General features: G+C 38.5%; 1 protein-coding gene, 1 long non-coding RNA gene and 1 pseudogene across 3 annotated transcripts in view; 2 read left to right on the top strand and 1 right to left on the bottom strand.

Annotated features, from left to right (window-relative positions):
• Positions 1-15,028, top strand: part of LOC114529515 — a 30,383-nt gene extending 15,355 nt beyond the window's left edge. Inside the window, exons 3-6 of one of the 2 annotated variants that reach the window (XR_003687639.1) lie at positions 2,169-2,238; positions 12,204-12,297; positions 12,544-12,643; positions 14,156-15,028. This is a non-coding gene — a long non-coding RNA (uncharacterized LOC114529515). Of the gene's footprint in view, positions 1-2,168; positions 2,239-12,184; positions 12,298-12,543; positions 12,644-14,155 lie in introns of both variants that reach the window. The other variant, XR_003687640.1, reaches the window with a different exon arrangement.
• LOC114529508 (cartilage oligomeric matrix protein-like) lies at positions 1,561-15,125 on the bottom strand. Its single transcript, XM_028551322.1, has 20 exons — positions 15,037-15,125; positions 10,914-11,114; positions 9,620-9,987; positions 8,929-8,998; positions 8,753-8,802; positions 8,033-8,341; positions 7,810-7,917; positions 7,188-7,295; positions 6,469-6,628; positions 5,583-5,698; positions 5,452-5,504; positions 5,019-5,104; positions 4,804-4,902; positions 4,430-4,608; positions 4,163-4,211; positions 3,614-3,810; positions 3,374-3,448; positions 2,953-3,050; positions 2,578-2,717; positions 1,561-2,174 (listed from the first exon to the last, which is right to left on the bottom strand). The coding sequence occupies exons 1-20, from the start codon at positions 15,101-15,103 to the stop codon at positions 2,155-2,157; spliced, it is 2,553 nt and encodes an 850-aa protein (XP_028407123.1). The 5' UTR covers positions 15,104-15,125; the 3' UTR covers positions 1,561-2,154.
• An 814-nt stretch (positions 15,126-15,939) lies between these two features.
• On the top strand, positions 15,940-25,026 carry LOC114529514 (annotated as a pseudogene).
• The last annotated feature ends 112 nt before the right edge of the window (positions 25,027-25,138 follow it).

Raw genomic sequence — 25,138 nt, 5'->3', positions numbered from 1 at the left:
GAACATTGCTTCGAAACTAAGCCCACGCATCACGTTCCGTCTATCAGACTATCACTGGGTCACGTTCGCCAGCTCCTAAGCTTAATTATGTATCCTGTTACCTCTAAGATAAACGCTAAACATAACATGTTTTCACTGAGTATACTTGTGGGTATTCATGTGAACTTTGCTTACAAGGTTTATTGTGCATTATTTACAATCTCTGTTTGTTTAAAGAGAAGCGATGTCACAAAATATCGCGGCCAGTGTCTTCCTGTTTATTATTATATGAGCTGTCAATCGTAAGACCTATATATAAGTGGTTTGGTTTACGCCGAATGACACGAATGTGGTTCAGTTTAACACAATAATCTTTCTAGAAATTCGATAAAAGCCAGTCGTATTTCCTCAATGCTTTGAAGCTCCGGCTACACGGGCGATTTTTGACGTCGGTTTTCTTCTCCTGGTGTATGCTATTAAGTAAATTTAACAGAGTAGGTTACTTTACTTCGTCCAGCTTATACAACTGCGTATATAATTCGCACAATAACATACGCTAGAAAGATAAAATCGCCGATGAAAATAGCCCGTGTAGCCGCGGTTCGATGCATGGCACCTGCAACAGCGATGTAGCTCAGTATTTGGTATAAGGTCAAAAGTTAAAGTTGAGACTTTCAGACTTCAGAGCCTAATAATGATGGCTCGCGTGGTCGGTGTGGATTATTGAATTGTAGGCTGTTTATTGTCATCGATGAAAAAAAGTGCGCGCATTTAAGCTAAAGATTGATCGATAAAGACGATCGACGTCTGAAAATTAGGAACTTTTTGTGAACATTTATGCAATAATATTATTTGGATCAACTGCTCAACTTTACTTCAAAGGAGCAACCTTTTTATAGATCAAGTGTTAAGTTTTTCATAATCTTATACGTTTCTCAATCGCTATATGACATTCTAACACACTGTTCACTTCAGACCTTCAAGATTAACAATCGACTTCCCTTTTTCATGCACTTTCCATAATATGCGACGAACGGCACCTAGTTTATCTTAGAATATGTCAGTCAATCATTCCTTATATATAGTTCATACAAGGTTACCACAATAGATGTTTGGAATTCGCTTTGATTCCAATGTTTCTACGGAGCGCACTGGTATATTAGAACTATATTCGCTATAATTAATGATTTTGTGGAACGTGTTTTGAAAAACCTCAAATTCTATATATGTCGATTTTATTGCATTGCGTCTATCGCCTGAGTCGGAAACTCGTTTATCTAACTGTGGTTTATCAGAGCGGAATTTCGTGGATAAATATGTCGTTTGTCCAAGTCAGATTATCCCAGCTTTTATCGTACAGCTCGGGTTTCCTGGGTGTGAAAGGACTTGCCGCGATTAGCATTTCCTGCGCTTCGATAATTTACGCAAATCATTTTTTTTATATAAGAACACTTGTTAATATCACCTCAATGTTAACAGCATCGAACCCATGGCGCGGGTATGCCATCGAAATAGAGAGTAAATTTTCTGCTGGGGAGAATATGTTTTCAAACAGCGAGCAACAGTTTACGATATGCAGTCTTGATATGCAGTATTTATTAAAACGACAAAAAATAGCAGTTTCTACATATTATATTTATGATTGATACATAAAGAATTATCGCTGTACATTACATTCAGACTACAGCAATTTAACCCATTTATAAACTTTCAAGTACTATTCAGAAGTCGTAACAGTATCTCACAACAACCAGGTTCATTTAAAATAATGAATACTTAGTAAGGATTTGTCTCCCCGATAGACTTTCCATGAAATATTAGATTTCTAAAAAACTGGTTTCTACTTAGAACCACCAAAAACGGGACAGGTTTTGGGTTTTTTCTTTCAAGAGTTTGAAAAGAAGAGCCCAAAGGCTAAGGCATCTTTAAAGGTTTAAATCTACGTTTGAAAGATTTTTTTCAAATTTCTTTCCCATTGAGATTAAAAACTAACTGGGAATCCATTTCATTAAATGTGGTGCATAGTAGAAGGCAGTGGTGTGGCCTCTATCCTTAATGAAAAGTCCATTGTAGTATATGTACTATAAATTTTATGCTACCGACGAAAAGCTTTAGTTGAACAGTCACAAATGTACTGATCTATCTACAAAAGTCTCTGAAAGCCATTCACCAACTTTATTTCTTTACAGAACCGCCTGAAAGGAATGAAAAATCGGTGAAAGCATGAAAGATGATTTTAAGTCATGGGAGATTTCAAAGGTATTTAATATCCATATTCAGTTAAACTTTACCTTGCCAAACTCGTGTTCAAAACCCGATCTTTAGGGCCTGTTTACATTGAACGAGTTATTCCGGCTAGGCGAGGTAAAAAGCTTAACCTGATTATAGTCTTTCATTATGTGCAGTTTTCACCTCGCCTTGCCGGGATAACTCGCTCCATGTAAACAGGTCCTTAATTTGCTACCGCGGTTTGTAGGCAGCGTTGCCGCACAATCGATCAGTGTTCAATGAACGAATAAGTTATTAGTGATGCGTTTCGCTTGTCAGTTTGCACTCTAGATACACTATCTAAGTCAGATCCACTGTCATAATACTTACCATTACATCGGTAGAAGATATTGGACCAGCTGACTTTCTCTTGTGAGAATGACATCACTCCCAACCTTCCTCCAGAGTATGTTCTATCATGAAGTACTCCGGTATCGACAACTTTCTTTGTACCATCAAATATCTTAAATCTATAAACAAGCTTTTATTCAATATCATTGACTGGCTAAACCGTAACAAGCTTCTTGAACTAAAGCTTCTTGAACTAAACATATTAACAAGTTTCTTGAACTAAACATATTTAACAAGCTAGGTTATCTTCAATAAATATCTCTCTTTTTCCAAATTTTGGGGGGTGTCATTTGCCCTAAGCTCTCCCCAGCGCCGGCCTGGGACAGAGAGAGTCCGCCCTGTCTTTGAACCCACCTTATATATCCGGTTTTGGGACGATGTCTTAACTCCCAGCGGTAAGATACTTTTTCTCTCCATCCAGTCTCGTCAGGATCATGCCATAAAGTTCTTACCTAAAACATCATGTAGTTTGTTAGGGATATGTTGGGCTTCTTAGGGATAGGTGACGATACTTGAGGATGAATATGGGCTTTTGGGGATCTTGGGTTTCTTTGGGATACGTGATAGTACTTGAGGATGCATATGGGCTTTTAGGGGTACTTATAGCTAGTTAGGGATGCAGATACATTCCGGCTGTTGGTGAGACGTTGGGTTGAGAGGGAAACGAGCGGGTCGTTAGGGATAGATGGATGTGCACTGCAGGTACCTTGTTGGGGATAAATGTGAGTTGGTTTGGAAAAATAGATAGAAAGAGAATACTGTGATCCATTGTTACCTGACGCCTTGTGCTGTCAGTATTCCATAATGCATTACGCAACATTGGCCCAGGACCAGTGGCTGAATCGACAACCTTCAAACAGATGGTGTAGTAAAATTAGTCTCAGATTTCAGTTCAAAACGAACTGGTATTTTGTTCCGAGAGGACGGGCCAACACCTTCATGAAAAAACCTTTTTCTCATGTGAAATAATATTAGGGTTTAAAAAACTCGAAGTCTTTTTACTCAAGGTTTTTACCTTGATAGACAATCCTTGTTTGCCTAGTGCTTCAAATGGTTCTTTATCCCAGTAAACTTGACCAACTTTCTTCCACATCACGGTGTAGAACCGACTGCTACTCTGATATGCAAAAACCAGACCAAAGTAATCATTATCTTCAGGTGTGTCCACGAAGATTGTACCATAATAGTCGACACCAGCAAATGATTGTTTCCCTGAATGAAAGAAAATTATGATTTTTGGCACTTCACTCGATGTAGGTAAACTCTAGAGGTTGAAAGGGTCTTAATTTTGAGTGGAATTATAAAGTGTGTATAATTCCACTCGAAATTAAGACCCCTTCAACCTCTTGAATGAAAGAACAGGTTCACATTAGTTTCGTGCTGACTTTCATGATGGTCTTGAGGGAAAATGTCATTCCTTCTGTGTGCAATATCTTCTCGAGGTACATTTGATCAATAAGATGTGATACATGGTAGGAATGATGACGGAAATCTTATTATTAATCTTAATATTTTTTCATCTATACCAAATGCATTTTCATCTATAACAATATGTTCTACCAACCTATGGCCATGCCAGGATCGCTATTTTCAACTTGGAGAATTTCTCTGCCCTGAAAACGATGTCGAAAGTCAATGTCTCCAGCTCAGATTTTTGCTTAAGAAATATAGTCAAACAGAAGGGGTTTGGATGACCAAACAAATGCACCATGCTTATCACTCTACTATAAAAACATTGTTTAACGCGTCTCCATGCCTCTTCAAGCTCTCAGATCTAGACAACAGCAAAACTCTGTCGAACGCGATACAGAGTACAGACATAAAAATTCACCTCATCCAAGACCTTCCACACAGGGTCCACCTGTTCTTCTTCTTTCGGATCAAGATTGATGGTTTGATAGTCGTAAAACGTCACGGAGGAATAATCCCTATTCTCTGGACAGCTATCTTCACTATTTATTATCGAATCGCCGTCGAAATCATCTTTACACGCTATTCCGTATTTTGGCGCTAAAAGAGTTAAAGGAAAATAATCCTAATCTAATCTCAAGAAAGCCTGTGAACTACAACGGATTAAATGACACAGTCCTAACGCTAATAACCTGTGTTCAGTAAATCCTAAATTCGTGCATTTGGGATTTACTGAACACAGGATTATTAGGATTAGTACTGTGTCACTTAATTCATTCTAGTTTACAAGCTTACCCGTGGGATCAACTTCCTGATCCGGATTTGCAGTTAATCTGCAGTTGTCTTCCTCATCCAATACACCATCGTTGTCATCATCGGGGTCGCATTCGTCTCCTGGTAAAACAAACTCGACGTTGAGAACTTAATGGATAATACGGGTACTACTTGTTCCGACAGTGAGAACTTGATGAATAATACGGGTACTACATGTTCCTTTTGCTTTTTCTTACCTACACCATCCTCATCTGTATCAAGCTGTCCTGGATTCAGCACGCTCACACAATTATCATATTCATCATTCACGCCATCTTGGTCTCTGGAAAATCAATTTTGAATTTTTGTGATCTCCTGACGGATATCATGAAATAGGTCTAACCTGACATTCTTTAATACTGGATACTTCTATCAGTTCTAAACTCCTAGAGATCCAGTAAAGATCATCTCTTATTGATCCAGTGTTACTACAGGAGAAAACCTAAACTAAACTAACTTTATTTATACTGGATAACTCTATCAGTTCTAAACTGTTCTTCCAGTAAGGATCATCTCTTATTGATCCAGTGTTACTACAGGAGGAAACCTAAACTAAACTAACTTTATTTATACTGGATAGCTCTATCAGTTCTAAACTGTTCTTCTGGAGGAAACCTAAACCAAACATACCTGTCTATATTTGAGTCACAAATATCACCAACAAGATCTTGGTCAACATCCTCCTAAATTAATATTAAGTTTAAGAAATTATAAGCAGAAATTAACAAAGTTGTAAAACCACAGTAGACAGTTTTTCCCACCTGGTCGGGATTGCTGCGTGAAGGACAGTTATCACATGCGTCTCCGACTCCATCTCCGTCCGAGTCTCTCTGGTCAGCGTTTTTCTTGTATGGACAATTATCACCTTCAATTGAACCTAAAAAATAGAAATACTGCGGTCATTGCGAATACCAACTCTATACTGGATAGCTCTATCAGTTCTAAAATGTTCTTTCTAGAAGTCCAGTGAGGATAAATCTCTTTTTGATCAAGTGTTACTACAGGAGGAAACCTAAACTAAACTAACTTTATTTATACTGGATAGCTCTATCAGTTCTAAACTGTTCTTCCTAGAAGTCCAGTAAGGATTATCTCTTTTTGATCCAGTGTTACTACTGGAGGAAACCTAAACAAACTAACTTTATTTATACTGGACAACTCTATCAGTTCTAAACTGTTCTTCCTAGAGGTCCAGTAGAGAACATCACTTATTGATCCAGTGTTACTACAGGAGGAAACCTAAATTAAACTAACTTTATTTATACTGGATAGCTCTATCAGTTCTAAACTGTTCTTCCTAGAGATCCAGTAAGGATCATCTCTTATTGATCTACAGGAGGAAAGCTAAACTAAACTAACTTTATTTATACTGGATAGCTCTATCAGTTCTAAACTGTTCTTCCTAGAGGTCCAGTAAGGATCATCTCTTATTGATCCAGTGTTACTACAGGAGGAAACCTAAACTAAACTAACTTTATTTATACTGGATAGTTCTATCAGTTCTAAACTGTTCTTCCTAGAGATCCAGTAAGGATCATCTCTTATTGAGTGTTACTACAGGAGGAAACCTAAACTAAACTAATCTGTATTTGTTGTGAAGACGGGACTGTGTGATGATAGTGAAAACACAATATTCTCCAGTCTTACCATCACCGTCAACATCGCTAGTGCAAGCATCCCCAGAGCCATCGTTATCCGTGTCTTTCTGATCTCGATTACGAGTCCTCACGCAGTTATCGCAAGCGTCGCCGATCCTATCACCGTCTGAATCCTGTTGACTCGGGTTGTAATGCAAGGGACAATTATCCTACCAGAGAACAACGGGGTTAAAGTTTCACCATGACCGACTCCTTACCGCTTCTATGCTATGAGTTTGGAGCTACGAGAGTTGTTGCGTGCTGAGAGGGTTGTTACGTGCTAGGAGGATGGTTGCGTGCTCAGAGGTGTTACGTGCTGAGAGGGTTGTTGCGTGCTGAGAGGGTTGTTGCGTGCTGAGAGGGTTGTTGCGTGTTCAGAAGGTTGTTGCGTGCTGAGAGGGTTGTTGCGTGCTGAGAGAGTTGTTGCGTGCTGAGAGAGTTGTTGCGTGCTGAGAGGGTTGTTGCGTGCTGAGAGGGTTGTTGCGTGTTCAGAAGGTTGTTGCGTGCTGAGAGGGTTGTTGCGTGCTGAGAGGGTTGTTGCGTGCTAGGAGGATAGTTGCGTGCTCAGAGGTGGTGTTACGTGCTGAGAGGATTGTTACGTGCTGAGAGGGTTGTTGCGTGTTCAGAAGGTTGTTGCATGCTGAGAGAGGTGTTGCGTGCTGAGGATACTTCGAACTCATATTGTTTCCCGGGGGCTTGGAAAATTATTCAACACTACAGTATAATTACTTTGTCGTTCAATATTCCATCATTGTCCATATCTTCATCACACGTGTTGCCAAATTCGTCATTATCTGCATTTTCTTGACCACTGTTTGGCTTATTGATGCAGTTATCCTAAGTATATCATTCGCTAGATTAACTTAAAATGCTTCCTAGTGTCTTAGTCAGTTTTTGATTGTTCTTCCTAGAGGTCCAGTAAGGATCATCTCTTATTGATCCAGTGTTACTACAGGAGGAAACCTAAACTAAACTAACTCTATTTATACTGGATAGCTCTATCAGTTCTAAACTGTTCTTCCTAGAGGTCCAGTAAGGATCATCTCTTATTGATCCAGTGTTACTACAGGAGGAAACCTAAACTAAACTAACTTTATTTATACTGGATAGCTCCATCAGTTCTAAACTGTTCTTCCTAGAGGTCTAGTAAGGATCATCTCTTATTGATCTAGTGTTACTACAGGAGGAAACCTAAACTAAACTAACTTTATTTATACTGGATAGCTCTATCAGTTCTAAACTGTTCGTTCTGGAGAAATAGCTATGTACCTTTAAGGATCTAGTGCTAGGCATCACATAATTTGAGTAAAAAGCAAGTTAAACTAATTCGTTTCGTCCTGCTGAAGTTTACCTTTCTGCAATGTCTTTCTTTGCAATTCGGAAGATCCTCATCTGGGAAGCCGTCAAGATCTGAATCCTTTCCACAAACGTAGCCATTTCCAGCAAAACCCAGATTACACTAGAAAAAATATTCAATTGAAAACTTTATTTTGAAGTGGTAAGCGATGAAAGAAAGCGGATCAACCACTGCCTCGCTCACAAATACAATGAAAAGAGGCATGGAAACTACCCACCTGGCACGCATTGTCGGAGGAAAAGAGCTTAGGGGTACAGGTAGCCCAAATATGACAAGGACTAAGACCAGGTGGACACGGTTCTTTGGCTACTAATGACTTCAATACTACTTTTGGGTTTGTTCTCTCGGGTGTCGTTTGCTTGGAGATGGGTCCCCTGCCTTTAGGTGGGGGCCGGACCTTGAATTGCGGCGGGGGGCGCCGGTCCACGAGTGATGGGGGGCGGACTACCAATGATGGGACCTCGAGTGATGGGGTTCTTTTGCACACACCACATGTGTTAAGCATGGACTGCATCTGTTGTGTAATCTTTGCAATAAAGAAAAGATGAAAATAGTTGAAAACATTGTGAAAAATTACATACATCATATCTTCGTCATGTATCAAATATATACACACTACTGTAGGGAACTACTTGTTTCAAACAACTCATTGAATCACCGAATTTCGTCTCCAATTTTCGTCTCCAATTTTAACCCGAATTCTAATCGAAAACCTTGTTCCCAAACTTTAGGCTTACATTGCGATAAACCACAGTCGAAGACACGGTTTAAATTTTTGCAGAGAAACACGAAAGTTAAATTCTGAACTTGCAGTTAATATATTGACATATATTCCGTGTCTTTGATATAGAAAACGACCAAGGGAGTAGAACTTTGCGTGGCAGAGATTTCCCTACATTTCTTTGGAGAACGTAAGCCACCACTTATCACAACACACCTGGCTTACAATCCGTTTTTCCATCCGCAGTAGATCTTCTCTCGTAGCGCCTACAAAAGAGTAATTGTAAATTATATGACGAAACCGGTGGAATGGTCGGAATTATCGAGCATGTTGTTAGGAAACGTCTTACCAATGCTTGTAAGGCCAACATCTAAAAAGCTTTGTGACTGTACCTGGCTCGCACTTCCTCACAACATCTTCAACATCTGTATCTGTGTAGAGTTTCAGTCTTCGTAAACATAACTAGATGAGAGTATTTCAGTCTGGTTTTGTAATATAAATTGTGACGATCAGTACATTCTATTCTAAAAACTGTATTCTATATATCTACCCTCTATTCCGTGAATACAACTCTTATCCATCCTATTCTGTACTATTCCACTCCATTCTATCTTATTCTGTACCGTTCTGTTTTGCTCCACTTCTGATACTCTAGGCCAGTTGTTCAAAGCTGCATGGGTTAGCGCTAACTTTGGGTTAATCCTCTGTTTTGGTTTAAGTGCTTCTTAAAACCTTTACAAAGTATGGCTTTGACGGTTCAGAAAATAGTTATGGAAAAAGATATTCAACTTTGCAAATAAGCGATTATATATATTGATGTAAAGATTTGCTTTAACCCAGGGTTAAGCTAACCTTTTGAACAACCTGCAACTAGAGCCCCAGTTCTTTAGATTGTCTACCAATATGCTCTAAACCATTCTATCTACTCTATACCCCACCTTCTCATTGTATAATCCCAATTATCCCATCCTACCGCGTTCTATTCCTCATTCTATTCTTTGAACAAATTCCAGGCCAGGTTTCGAAACAAATTTTGAACCCAGACAAAATTTACGGCTATTCAGAAAACCATAAGCAACTAACCTTGGGGGGAACTCTACCTCGACGTGACCTATACATTTCCCCGATACTTAACATAAGGTTATTTCTATTCGTTCTTAAAATAGAATGTCTGAAATTTCTGTTTAATCTTTGTTCCTGTATTCTCTCCTCGTTCACGAAAAACTGCACGCTTGGTCGGCTCTTGGAGAGCCCCCGAAATTTGAGAGTAATTTTAACCCACAATCCTATTGGAAGTTCTACAGGTCTGAAGAATATCATCGACATTTGTCCGGTGATGCCTCTGTATGTAATTCCAAACCCTTTACGCAAAGGTTGTAGCCAGAAAACAAAAATTTTTCCCCTCATCGTAGAACCACTTTGTACTGAGAATATCTGGAATTGCGATTTATCTGGAGAAAATAATTTGTTGCAATGTTAGTTAGTTGCGTCGTCTGATTATAATATGTAAGATTAATAGAACTGTTTGAGCTATCCGGAATAAATAAATAAATAAAGTTGGTTTAGTTTAGGTTTCCTCCTGTACTATCACTAGATCAATAAGAGATGATCCTTACTGGACCTCTAGGAAGAACATTTAGAGCTGATAGAGCTATCCAGTATAAATAAAGTTAGTTTAGTTTAGGTTTCCTCCTGTAGTAACACTGGGTCAATAAGAGATGATCCTTACTGGACCTGTAGGAAGAACAGTTTAGAACTGATAAAGCTATCCAGTATAAATAAAGTTAGTTTAGTTTAGGTTTCCTCCTGTACTAACACTGGATCAATAAGAGATGATCCTTACTGGACCTCTAGGAAGAAGAGTTCAGAACTGATAGAACTATCCAGCATAAATAAAGTTAGTTTTGTTTAGGTTTCCTCCTGTAGTAACATTGGATCAATAAGAGATGATCCTTACTGGACCTGTAGGAAGAACAGTTTAGAACTGATAGAGCTATCTAGTATAAATAAAGTTAGTTTAGTTTAGGTTTCCTCCTGTACTAACACTGGATCAATAAGAGATGATCCTTACTGGACCTCTTGGAAGAAGAGTTCAGAACTGATAGAACTATCCAGTATAAATAAAGTTAGTTTAGTTTAGGTTTCCTCCTGTAGTAACATTGGATCAATAAGAGATGATCCTTACTGGACCTGTAGGAAGAACAGTTTAGAACTGATAGAGCTATCCAGTATAAATAAAGTTAGTTTAGTTTAGGTTTCCTCCTGTAGTAACACTGGATCAATAAGAGATTATCCTTACTGGACCTCCAGTTTGTTTTGAACTGATATAGCAATTAGCAATCCAGTGTAAACATGCTAAAATCATGTATTTACTTACTTTTGACTTCTCTCAATTTTATTTCTACGGTAAAAATAAGTCCTCCATGATCCATTTCTTTTAAAAAGTGATTTTTCACATGCTCTGTGGCCAGCAGCCTTGACACGTTTTCTCTTTTTTGAGTACAGAACATGATCTCCCCATCGGCTTTTCTAATACCTTTCTCTAGGTCCTGGGTCTGATCTTTTAGAAAGTCGATTTCTATTTAAGAATAGGATTTTACACGTTTATAATTGTGTAGGTTGATCTTTAGGAAATGATTACAACAACTATCAAAGATATTGAATCCTTAGTAAGTGCAGTTCATAACCACGGAATCATGTTGACCATTTGACTCAAGTCATATTGTCTTTCAAAAATCGACAGCAGTTTGGCTGAGAATGTTACAGTTGCTGTCAGTAAGGAAATGTCACGTTAAAAACAGCTTTCTCTAATGGATTTGAATAATGAAAAAAATACTTTTGATTGATTTTTTTTTATATCATCACAATATCAATAACTCCTTCAACCAGACGGGGCTTATTGGATTGAATGTATAATTGATATAGAATTTAGAAAGTTATTAGTGGAATGTGTTCTCCTTGGATGAAAACGCATTTAACCTCTTGTGCAATGAACAGCCGCGGTAAAAGATAGACACTCTAGGAAATTGGATCAAATCTAATATGTCGACAACAACGTGCACGCGCTTAGAATTCCGAAAAATATAGCAACTATGCATTGCCGATGGCATATTTATTGGTACTTAATTTAATTTAGAAAAGTATAAGCGAGTAAGTGTTAACATTATCTGTTAATTGGGATCTATAGTGGTAGTTAAAACTCGCAGGCATACTATGAAAGCTGTTGTCTGTTAGTTGTACCACGCGAAGCGCACAACTTTACGGCTGCTACATCCAGGAATTACTGTATCCAGAAGCTATATTTACATTGAATAACGGCAAAACTTCAATACAAATATATATTTATGTTGCACACGCTCCTCGAGGAAATCAGCTAAAATTGACGAGGATAACGCGTGATTTGAAATGAGTTCATCATAATTATCACCATGGCATGATGGTTATCATCGTCGTGATTTTTCAAAACGTTTTCACCTTTCTTATCGGTTTTACGCCTCATCCGCCCGGTACAGTGAATTAGTTTTCAACGTCCGCCGTCATTTGATGGTGGTGCTTGCACAATACAACTTTGCAAATCAGAGATACAAACAAAACCTTATACCGTGAGTTCATAATTTAAATATACGTTATCTCAACTGTCATTAATAGGATTATTGTCATTTTGCAGAAGAAGATGGAGACTTAGAATCATGAGTTCGCCAGAAATGGATATGCGGAGGTTTTTTTATCTATGTTTACTGGAGTTGCAAGTTTGTAGCGAGGTAGGTACTCAAATACCTTTAGACACTGACTTCTACAGCGGAAACATCTGAGAAGAGCATTCCTGCATAGCATTTCCCCCCCCCCAATTTAATAGTTTAAGATAGGCATTTTAAGTGGCGTGTTAGTTGGCTTTTACCTCCAGATGTACACTGGATTAAGTCAATGTAGGTTTTTTTAACTCGCTGTGGATGGAGCAGTTTTTTCTTCATGATTTTAATCCTTCTAAGCGCCTTGATTCATTATAGATTATCGTCTGTAATCACGATGAGGTTGTGGTATGTTATGATTTTATGAACGGAGTGTTTTTCGTCCGTGTAAAGGCTGGAGCAAAACGTTAGAGTTCAGGTATACGCGTGATGCTTATTGTGTTTACGAATTACAAATAGGAATGTTCCTCCGACCAAATATTAACAGGGAAATAAGATTTAATTCCGGAAGTTTTATTGTCTATCTGAATTTAGTCAGTCACCTTGAGTGAGCTTAACATAGTAACATATGATACATATATATTATTATAGATTTACATCGTACGTCCATACCGCTGAAACATAAGTTCTTCACTATTTCTGGGAGGCTGCCCCCTCCCTCCCCTTCGCCCCATTAAGTTTCTCAAGGGCTCCACGCAGAAGCCCCTGCATGTGGCTCCCCTCACTAGAGCGCCTATGATTTCAAGTATTTAACTGTAATCTATTGGATATGGATTAGTGGCTTTCGGTTGAAATATCAAAAACTCAACTCAACATGATACTCAGTTTTAAAATATTTTCAAAGAAAGACAACCTGGGGCCAGTTGTATCAAGCCCGTTTAGCTTAAACGGTGGATAAGTCCAAAATAGAAAGCAAGTCTATCGTTTTATTCAACAAGCGAACTAAATGTTTTTGACTATAATACAAAGATACTGTTTACAACTACATATTCAGTGCATAATATTCAAGTTGACTCATTTAAGAGAGATGTAAGAGTGTTATTTAAGTTTGACTTATCCGATGTTTAAGCTAAACGGGCTTGATACAACCGGCCCCATGCAGACATCTTGAGGAACAAGGGTTACATAACAACCCTGAACCTTGTGAATGCGTGGCATGCACGTGTTTGTATATAAAAAATATCCAGGTCGGCATCTTTCCAAATTCAAAATTTTTTTTAAAAATTCTCTTTATTTCCAACGCCCAATTTAAGTTCTGATTAAAAGATATTGAAGTGAAGAGGATAGATTGTTATAAATGGTAGAGCTATACTAACATTTTATATTTATCATATATCATATATAAGATCAAAATAGGAAGTAAATCTACCGTTCTATTCAACATGCAAACTAAAGGCTTTTAACCTTAATACAACGACACTGTTTACAATTACAAATTCAGAGCATAATATTCAAGTTAGCTCATTCAAGAGAGACGAGTGTTATTTAATTTTGATTTATCCACCGTTTAAGCTAAACGGGCTTGATACAACCGGCCCTTGACCTAAACTTTTCCCTTCGTACAAGTAACATAACATCACAAACGATTGAAGTGGACTTGAAGCAACTTTTACACAGCAATGTGTAGGACTGAATGTGCTGAAGTAACCACTTGCTTATCTGCGCAAGCATGACCGGGGATATACGTCATGTATCATATAGATATAGTGGCGTGGGGTAACTGCCCAAACGTGTTTAGGTTAAGTTCAGTATCCCAAGGATGCTGTGACGATCATTAATCTATATATATGATCATTGCAGGGAAATTCCATCCCCTTTTTGTAAATGGCACAGATTCAAAAATGTGTGTAAAGTGGGAAGTGCGTGTAAAGCCATCATGTTTCAGTTTGTGATAATTAAACCCCTTTAATATATAATTTTTATTTACAAGAGCTCTCTCGACCTCGACAGACAAGGCTTGTGCGTGCGACCACTTGCGATAAAGTCATCACTCACATGAAGTGGAGCAATTAGCTGAAAACTCGTCCAAATTTGGTAATTTATCATAACACTGATGGATTTCTACATGATCGTGTTGAATTTCCAACAGTTGTCCACGCGATGTAGCAATTGTTTGAAAGCACGTCAGACCCCTGCCATTGCATGTGAATGCACTGCCACTGGACTGCTATGCCGCAAAACCACAGAGATTCAAACGACAAAGGTGAAATGAAAATGCGTCTTCAATTTGCAAAACTAGTCTGGACTGATCAGACACGGTGATCGAGGAAAGATATGTATAAGTCTGGACCTTCCGCGGTCTAAATTCGTGCTGGGAGTTCATAGATACGCTGGTGAGCGCCGTGAGACAGTACTGTATTTCAGAATCATAACTCATTAAGGATATCAAATTCATATTAATCTAGCGCAGCAGAGAACAACTTTGTTGCCGAAGCGAGATTTAAAATAAGTTCTGGACGTTTCTAGATCGCTGCGCGACCACCAACCATAAGCTGCGATCGAAACAGCTTCGTTTGTTAACAAGTATTATAAATTTAAGTACAAGAGATATTCCTGTGACGAAGTTACTGGATTTAATCCGGAATAACATTAAGCAGTGATAATTGTAGAATCGGCTGAATCGCATCGTCACAATGGGCAATTCAGTGTTTTACAGGTTTTTTTAGTAATCGTTTGGGCGTAACTCGTCTTTTGACGATAACTGTCTTGTGAAAGGTTGCGTATAAGAATACGCAATACATGGAAGCAAGACGAGAAAAATAGGCCATACGCTTCTAGTTGGTTGTAAAACATACAACACATATCACTTACCAATTGCCATTGAGAGTAGAACAGGACCGCAAAGGAAAAGAACGCATAATTGTGTTCCCAAACGCATTTTGGTACGTTATGATAACTCGAAGAAGATCTCGTAATGCTCCAAGCTGCAAAGACAGCTCTTCTCCGACTGAGCAACCCAGTATGTTTGAGGCTGGTGACTGCTAAGTTCATCTTTAAATACTCAAGTAACTCAACCTTTCTGTGGAATGCAGAATCCTCTAGACTTCCAATTATTCTTTCATCTGATAATCACAATGTGATAACCCGATCATCTTAACGAGCATTGACATATGCCTCTGCTAACCACACTTGTCGTGTGTGCTCTTTGTAATAGGATATGCGTTGAGCTTGTGGATGCTGCCACATCTGCGTAAATGCAATATGCGTGTAGAAGTAGATGCTTGAGAGGTCTGGTGTTATTCATGAAATCTTTCAACAGTCTATGATTTACTCTTCTAGTTAGGAATAAGGTTGGAATATTTTGATTGTGGAAAGAGGTAGTTGTCTCTCTCATTTGACTGAGTTAAGCATGGTTAGATCATGCAGAGATGGTACATGTTCTTGAGTGAGAGCTACCTTAAAGTGATCTGATGTTGTACAGAACTCATGTGAGTAGAGTTAAGTCTCTCCTGTGTTCTCTCTCAGTTGACTGAGTTAAGCATGGTTAGATCATGCAGAGGTGGTACATGTTCTTGAATGAGAGCTATTTTAAAATGATCTGATGTTGTACAGAACCCATGTGAGAAGAGTTAAGTCTCTCTTGTGCTCTCTCTCAGTTGACTGAGTTAAGCATGGTTATATCATGCAGAGGTTGCACATGTTCTTGAATAAGAGCGTGATGAGAGCTACCTTAAAGTGGTCTGATGTTGTACAGAACCCATGTGAGTAGAGTTAAGTCGCTCCTGTGTTCTCTCTCAGTTGACTGAGTTAAACAAGGTTAGATCATGCAAAATAATCTTAAAGTGAGTTGACATGTCTCCTGCGTCGATTCCCCTTCAGCTTAAGCATGTTTAGATTATGGAGAGGACGTTCATGTCGTTACGTTCATTGCGTCTTATCATAAGATCGAGTAAAGTTAGTTATCTCTTGCCCTCTCGCTTCCTCCATTCTGGACTGATCATGCAAATTAGTATTTGTACAAAGCAGCGTGAATTCGTGCTTTGAGACAGGAAATGCCCACGATATCACAAATCAATGGTATCACGTTTTGGTGGGCGATTATACATCCCTCAATTAGTATCATGTCTGTCGTTAACTTTCGTTATCTGTCGGACAGAGAACGGTTACCGCTTTCATGCACTTCGATTTTCCAAGTCATATTTTAATTGTTTCCCATTCTTTCGGAGGGAAATTGAAGAAAATTCGCGCGTGCAGAAGAAAATTAGAGATAATTTGAAGAGCGTGGATTGAAATGCAGTCTAAAAGGCAATCGAAGTCCTTAAAGATTACTCTTATCTTCACATTATTAAATATATTCTTATCTTCACAAGTTCGCAAAGAGAGTGCTTCAAAGCCGCAACAATGCTCACAACGTGTTAAATACTTATTACCTACTCTGTCAATAAACAGCTTGTTATTATTCGTATTTTCTCGATCATTACAAAGCAACGTACGAATGATACGATCATCTCGACATTTCCGGCAAAGTACGTTACTGCGGGGTAAAATCAACCTTGATGATCCGATCGAGAGGTAAATTATCACCATGACCTTGAAAAGTGTTAAAAATCGTGAAATGATCACGCAAGAAGGGATGCTAATTGTAAATGGATGCATTGATCCATTGAACGTTAGGACAACTATGTTAGTATTCAGCAACAGACTACTCCCAATATTGAGGAATAACCAGATTATCATTGTCGCTTTAATGGGATTAAACGTGCCGAAACACAGGCGCTGAAATTGCAAAAACATCAAAACAACACTAGCTTTTGAGCGGTACTCCCTGACCTTAGGTCTATCAGGAGAAATCCTGCTTCAGATTAGAGCATTTGATGAAAGACTGTTGTAGATTTATACAGTCAATTTATGGTGGAAACTCAGTCAGACGGCATTGATTAATCCAACGGGTTGATACCCTAAGAGGATTGTTCATAATGCAAATAATCCGTTGTCTTCATCGTTCACAGGTTTTCGTAAATTTTCGTAAACAAGAACAAAAGAATTAAACAAAAACTTCAGCCGAATTTCCAGATCAAGTCTTTATAAAACATGACGTCACACAGCTGCCATGTTTGTCAAAATTTCAAAGCTCTGTCGCTCACTAGCGAATGCGTGGTCGTTCAAACGTCATACACCGACTTATGACGCAAATGAGAACAACCAACCGCCTACCTATGACTTAACCGTGTTTAGACTGAGCGTGCATTTTAGCATTTAGGTTCCATATTACCCCACCTGGAAGATTTTCTGAAAAAAAGAGCTGGAAAGATCCGGAAGAGGAAATGATTTTCCTTGTTTCAAAAAAGACGAGGACTTTCCGTATCAGCCTATTCGAGGGTGTTAATGGGACTTTATCTGGAGAAAAAGAATAATAATGCAATTGTAATACTGTAATAAAGTTCAAGAGACAAAGAATCCCCCCCTAGAGTTTCAATTTTTTTCTATAATTCTCTTTTAAGGAAACGAGAGTTTCCTTCTGACCTTCCTAAGAAGAGCCTCGATGCTTTTCTTAAAACCTTCTTTGTGTCAACTCAATGACAATCATTCCTCTTATAATAACTAGCTACATTTACGATTAAAACCTACTGGACATGCGCAAACTCTTTCACAAAGCAAGTATCATGCAATATCAAGTGATGAGAATTTAGATATTCATCATCCTCCTTCCCCACTTATGACTTATAAGCACGTATTAATTTCAGTGATCTGCCGCGCAGATAAATACGAATTCAAAGCATATTGTTTCGTCCTAATTAAAAGTATCATCCCATACTGGTTACCTTCCTTTAACCGTTTTAATTCTGGGTTAAAATTTCCTTAATTCAACCATGGCTATTACGCGAATTTCATCGATCGATGTATTCAACAATAAATCCTAATCGAGTGCAAATAAATCGATGTATTTCGATAATAATCGATGTATTTTTAATCAAGTTAAACGTAGGTTGATAAATCGATGAAGTGAGAGAAATTTTAATCAAAAATTGAAGAGGTCAAGGGGCTGGAGAGGGGTAAGTAATCAATATTGGATAACCCTTTCCAATCGGACCTCATATGTGAATGTATTTGTATTGTATTTATATACGTAATACTACGTGGGCTGGCATGCTTGTGGGAGGCAGGTTGCGTAGTAAATGCCTAATGTCTGATGAGAAATCAGTAATAGTATGCTGTATTCACGCATTTTGTCTCTTTCTATATAATCTATGGTTAAATAAACTTACAGATGACTTATATAAGGTTTAATTTTTAGAAGAAACAGTTCAACGATACAGAATTTGTTGCGAATGTTCTGCGCATGTCAAATAGGCTCCTTAAGTTCTCCAAGTTTATACAAAGTCTGTGGAAGTTTATATCTTTTATTTCTTGAATTATTTTGAATATTTTGTTGTTTAGAAGGATATATCGTCTAAACAAGACCAAAAAAGTGGATGAAAATAACGAAAAAATGAAAGTATAAAGAGACAAATTGCATAATCCCGTCAGCGGGCTGTGCCATTGCCTCCAAAAATCAAAATATTTGCACTAAAAATGTGAACTTTAGCAATAATTTTGAATGTTTTATTAACTTATGTCAACTCTAAATGCATCTGCAACAGCTAAAACATCTCCTTCAAGCAATGGGTTGCCTAAAACGGGTACAAAACGACTAGGAAATGCATCGGAAGTGCTGCAAAAGTACATTGAACAATTTTCAAATACTGTGCAAACAAATCCGAGAGGGACGCCAAATGCTGGTTGCTACGGAAGCTCAAATGTCTTTTTGTTGTCAACGAAACCTGAGTCCTTTCTCTCGGCAAGAAAGGCTGCAAATTCTACTGGAAAACCGAGGGAAATGGCAGACAATTTGGTGCAGTGGGTCAATGAATCTTATTCAAAAGATCTGCAAAGAAAAATCGTCCCATTTGGACAAGGAAGCTGCTCGAGTGTGGGTATAAATGACCTTGAAAGCCGAGGAGACGGTTAGTAATCTAGTGATTGGGTCGTTAACATTCATAATATGTCTTAAAAATAAATTACACGGTGTTTGAACTTTGTTAAATACCGAGTTATGTCTGCAGTGTTAAAATTTATATGGTCGTTTAATAATATGAGGTGTCAATATTTTGAAAATGTGATTTAGGAAGCTGATAAAAGATCAGAATTGCTCTATGGAGATTAGCAACTGATAGTTAATTATTTTTGTGTGTTTGGGGTAAATAAAATAAGCAAATTGAAGGAAGAATTGAATGTTCAAATTCCTAGTAATTTTTGAAAATATTATTGGGAATTTCTACATAATATTTGGAAATGGTTTTATCTGAGATGAATTTAGGGGAAATCGAGACCTTGCAACATATTTTGAATCATAACCTTATTTATGTATTCTTTGAATTTCTCTTCTCAGAGGATGGTAACTTCAGCGATGAAGATGTGTCTACCATATCAGGTGGTGATGTTCAACTCTCCTCCCTTCCCTCCCCTCGAGGGTCAGTTGCGTCGGATCTTGACAGTAATGTTGAAAGTGTCAACACAGAGATTTTGGTCAAGAGTTTTCATAATAATGTTCAACGATCTGGCAGAGGAGGTATTTTGACATCAATCTATAAGCAAGGAGGTCTAAACTAGACTAAACTTAAATAACTCTATCAGTTTTACTTCCTAGAGGTCCAGTAGAGAACATCTCTTATTGATCCAGTGTTACTACAGGAGGAAACCTAAACTAAACTAACTTTATTCATACTGGATAGCTCTATCAGTTCTAAACTATTCTTCCTAGAGATCCAGTAGGGAACATCTCTTCCTGATCCAGTGTCACTACAGGAGAAAACCTAAACTAAACCAACTTTGTGTTTTATGGTAGAGCTCTAATTGATCTAAATTACTCTCACAAGGTACTGTGAACCACCCTAGCTGGGTTGAAGAACTAACAGCACCAAAACACTATCCCAGCTGGCTTGATGAAGTAGACCAAAGCTCAATAGTTCAACAAGAGACTAAGCCCAATGGGAAGCATGGTATAAGGTAGGTGTATGTTTTTAGTAGAAAATTAGAAATCAATGATATAGATTACTTGATTTACATGTGAATTCACATTCTTCTTTTCTTCCTAGAAATCGTCTTTCAAGGTCGCTCTCTCCATCATTTTTCCAAGAACATCCTCATAAAACCACCTCATCCATCCTCTCCACATCACTCCAGGAGCAACCTATACAGACCAGTGCCCCTAAACCAAGGAAGAGTAGAGCCTGGGACCTGGAAAGTGCTGACACGGAAGTCCTGATCAGTGAGCCAATCTACGGCAGAAAACCGGTCAACATGGGTGGAGCATTTCACAACTCATTATATCATGACAGAAAGATCAACCAGTTACATGATCACAGTGTCAGAAAGTTTGGTGAGTTTCAGATTCAACAATGATATCACTCATATCAGGGTCGACAATATGAACCAGCAAAGCACAACCTGAGTCATCCGGATAGAGTTATTGGTGCATTTGAAATTCATCCAACAGATGATTGCCATCAATTTGACAACTTGGATCACATATTCAGAAGCCATGAATTCCACTTATGTTTTTGTTTAACATTTCTGGTTATATGTAGATCAGTGCCTCATCCAGCCAATCAGAGCACTGAATGTAGTGTGACAAATTACCAGCAAGTGGCTGGTGGACGTCAGTCCAGGTTTTTTCATATAGATCAATGTTTATTGCAGAGATCTGCTTTACCAAGATCAATTTTTATTTATTTTTGTAGCAGAAGATGTTGAAAAATCTCTCCTAAATGAAATTTCGTTTGTGGAATCCAACAGTGGAACTAGAAAAAGAGGTGAAGAAACACCAACAAAGTCATCTACCATTACAAAACCAAACCATTTTAAAACCTCCATTCCTAAACCTGGCAAAAAGACAACTGAACGCTCTGAAGAAAAGTTGAAATCATTTTATCGGCACAATAAAGATCCTCAACGCACATCAGACAAGCATCTGCCTCAAAATAGTCCTAGAAAGAAAGTTATGAAAAGCGCTACCCGTCCATCGTCATTGGGTTTGTCAAAGGGAAATGGTTTTAACTCGCCTTCAGAATTGCGCAAAAACTCTACAGACTCTTCGAATACAGATAGACTTATGAGGAAAAGTCCTACTGGAATTGAAATGATAAAGCAGGATTCTCGTAACATTTGTAACTCGATCGACAAACACACTGGTCTTAGGTCTACTCAACCGTCAATAGTTAGACCCTCAAGAAATGCTACAAGTCCTCGTTATAATAAAGATGTTGAAAAGAAGAGACAGATTAGCTCTCAAAAGGAAATACGTCCTCAAAACTTGCTACTTTTCTCACGAAGTTTCGCGTACCGGTACTTTAAACAAGCCACGCCCTGCCGACGTTGTCTACGGGCCTACGAGTGTCAAAGCCTCTCCAAGATCTCCAAGAATTAGTGCAAGCGAAGAGCTTCAGAGAATCATAGATTTTTCCGAGAAAAACAACAAGCAAGCTCTCAGGAAAGATCATTACCTCAACGGTAAAGCTTCTAAAAAAGATATAAATCGTCAAAATTATGGAGTAACGACGTCGGACGATTTTCACTCCAAAAGAACACCTATTACTAGTACTTCTATAAGAGACCATAGTTATCCTACGAGATTAACATCTCGGGATTTGCCCCCTACGAGATTAGTGCCATCGGAAAGGCATTATCAGCAAAGTTCACCTCGGAATGGGAACCTTCTTTTAAACAACTATAGAAGCGTTTCCTACGAGAGAAATCCCCCAGGGAGAAGAGTCCCCTGGAATTCTGATCCAAACAAGTCTGTTCCAGTTGGTAGAATCCGTTATGATAAACTTGGATCCAGGTTGCGAACTAAATCTGCGCCTGGCATAGCAAGAAACGCGTATAATGCAAGGATAGTCCGAGACGCTGATTATGCTAATGAGAGGAAGATTTTAGATGCTAGTTATGCTGACGAGAGAGAAAGTTTGCTCGAGGACACGGATTCAGTGGATACAGAAGCGCTAATAATTAAACCACCGATGCCGCTATTCGATGTCAGCCCTTCGCTATCCACTGTCAGTCCAGAAAGTGACGCGAGTTCAGAGGAAAGTGGAAACACGATGATTGAAAATCTCGCGTTGAGGACTTCATTATTAGCCACTGACACTGATCTCCAGTCATCAGGAACAAGTTATAAAGATTTGCCTATTTTACCTCGAAATGACGAAGAACAGACACCGGAATGGAGAGATGATGATTCATCCAGTGCAGAGTATGTCAAATACCGGTCATCTTTCAACAGGGGCCTCTATTTTTAGTTACCCATCCTACTGTCTCAATTTCTGAGCTAATTTCGAAACATTGTTGAAAAATGTTGTTTCCTAACAATGTGTAATCATGTTGACAAAAGCATGAGCATACTTTGGGAAACAACAATGAAAAACCTGAAGATAAGTTATGTTTGATGATCCTCATTGCTGTTTCTTGCGTTTAAATGTTTACACTTGAACCAAGAATGATCAGAAACAGAAGAAAATAGGAAACGATGTTTTGAAAACATAAATCACACTTGGGAACATGAAATGCTTCTTAATCTGATAGGGGAACATCTTTACTTCTTAGGAGATTCATGGTGTTTTCGTGACCATATTTCCCCAGGTGGTCAGAAACATCGCGAATCGCAGATGTTCTCGCAAAAATGTCGACCCCTAATTTGCCCAAGGCTTTGTAAACAATAATAAATTGTGTTTTCGTGACCATATTTCCCCAGGTGGGCAGAAACATCGCGAATCGCAGATGTTCTCGCAAAAATGTCGACCCTTATTTCGCCCAAGGCTTTGTAAACAGTATCCCTCCCCCAAAACGCAACTCTTCTTCAACCTTGACCTAGCTATGCCTTCATATCAATCAGGCTTTCTACTCAGCTGTTTTTAATTACCAACATATATCTAGCACATCAAACCGTCCTAACAAGCCTGGTATCATTGCTTCCTTTATTGAAGACTGCATGACCAGCAGTCTTGAGGTAGGATAAAGTCGCTTCTTTCAAAATATTGTTTGGAATAGATTATCTGCTGCATGTAAACACTTGCTATCCTGAAGGATCATGTTTTTTAACACGTCATATTCTTTTGTTTTGTCATCAAGAGTGTTTCAGACATTGCACCACCAGAACGTCATAGCAAGTTTCCTGAATATTCGGGCGAAGGGCAATCATCGTTTATGGAGGAAAGTTCTGACAGACCTGTTGAGACCTTGAAGAAGATGTTATTCACCGTACAACGTCTGGCTAATTCCAGTGAAGAAGATTCTGGCGAAGATGCAAACAATCATTCCTTTGAGACGCAAAGCGAGACATTAACTGAAGGTGAATAGTTTTATGAATATTCCTGTATACTCTTTCCACAACTTAAGCCCCGTTTACACTACAGTCAATTTATCGGCACGGCACGGCTAAAATTGGTACCCGTACCCAATTTTATTAGTGTTCAGGCTACCAAAACAAAGGCCGAGCACAGATGAAATGGGTACGGGTACCTATTTTAGCCGTGCCGTGCCAATAAATCGAGTGTAGTGTAAACGGGGCTGTAGGCTTCAGGTGAAAACTTTGCGGAGAGCTTAGGCCCTAGTTATATCATACCGGATTTGCATGGTCGCAACATTAAAGCGAGTTTACCCCCCACCCTCAGAAAAAGTACAATAGCGTGATTACTTTAACATAATCTGTCATATGAGAAAGTTCAGGTACAGGGATATCTTAAACACTCGTGAGCATGTGGATCCGGTATAGTGTAGACAAGGATCTCATCATGGAGTAGAATATTCTGTTTTTGCGGTCAGTGAAGGATTTCGTGTATAATTAGCGATATTGACAACAATGTTGATAACAGTCGAGCGGAAATGGCGGGCGTGTTAATAATTGTTGTAATGGTCTGTTTAATTTAAGAAGTGCTGTCGGAGATTTTATCAACCGCAAGTCGTAATGAGGGTCAGGACTCTCTCTCCAGGTAAGCTTTTTATGGAAATTTCTTTCAAGATGATGGAATAGAAGAATGATGTTGAAATCTCTCAGAATAACGAGCTTTTTTCTTCTCATGTTCCAGGGCATATTATCATCTCGCGAGGCTAAAAAGACTTGTATCAGCAAGCCAGGAAGTGGCTGAATGGAGGTGACTGACTTTGCATGCTTGACACAGAAGTTGCGCTCAGCAAAGAAACATCACTACAACATTTCCTCACAGGAAGCTGGAGTTCTACCTTCAGAGAAGACAAGCCGAGACGCATTCTGGTTTAATGCGGTGATATGAAATGCTTGAACAAAATGTGTGAATTCGTAGCAGCCTTTTTTTTGTATGAATACTGTTGACAGCAGTAAATACTTGCGCAAGCTCTTTAACCCCACTTTGCAAGTTACTCAGGCAAAAAACGTTTTATAGCTAACTATTCTTTCTTGCCTCTGGACACAGTGGGCACTATCTCAACTGATTATTTCTAATTCATATTTTCTTAGAAAGAACGTGTATAGAACGGAAGCCCCAGTCAGCCTATATTAGTTTCACAGTCGGTTATATTATATATAACTTATATTTTTACACCCCAATATTGCTTCCGTTATAAATAGCAATCCATGTGGCGGTTCAATTAAAGATATCTTATCCTCAAATCTGACACAGTATAATGGCAGTAATCTGCCCATAAACTACTCCAAGGCTTTTACAACCATGCTTTTGCATACCCTCCTAAAACCTGATATCCTTAAGACGTGCCCAATTTCCGTTTATCTGAACAGAATGTAAAAAATAAAGAAGTCACGTCTGCATAAAAGTTTGGCGAAAATTGGCCACATATTGTTTTTTTCACAAAGGCTGTCTTTCAAGCGTACAGTCTTGTGATTTCTTGTGATCTACAATCACCATTGCCTTACAATATCGCATATGCGTTTTTACAGCTATTA

The sequence above is a fragment of the Dendronephthya gigantea genome, unplaced genomic scaffold (genome assembly GCF_004324835.1).
Source record: "Dendronephthya gigantea isolate DGI-Jeju-01 unplaced genomic scaffold, DenGig_1.0 000056F, whole genome shotgun sequence".
Lineage (NCBI taxonomy): Eukaryota > Metazoa > Cnidaria > Anthozoa > Malacalcyonacea > Nephtheidae > Dendronephthya > Dendronephthya gigantea.
This window is presented reverse-complemented; position numbering and strand designations above follow the sequence as displayed.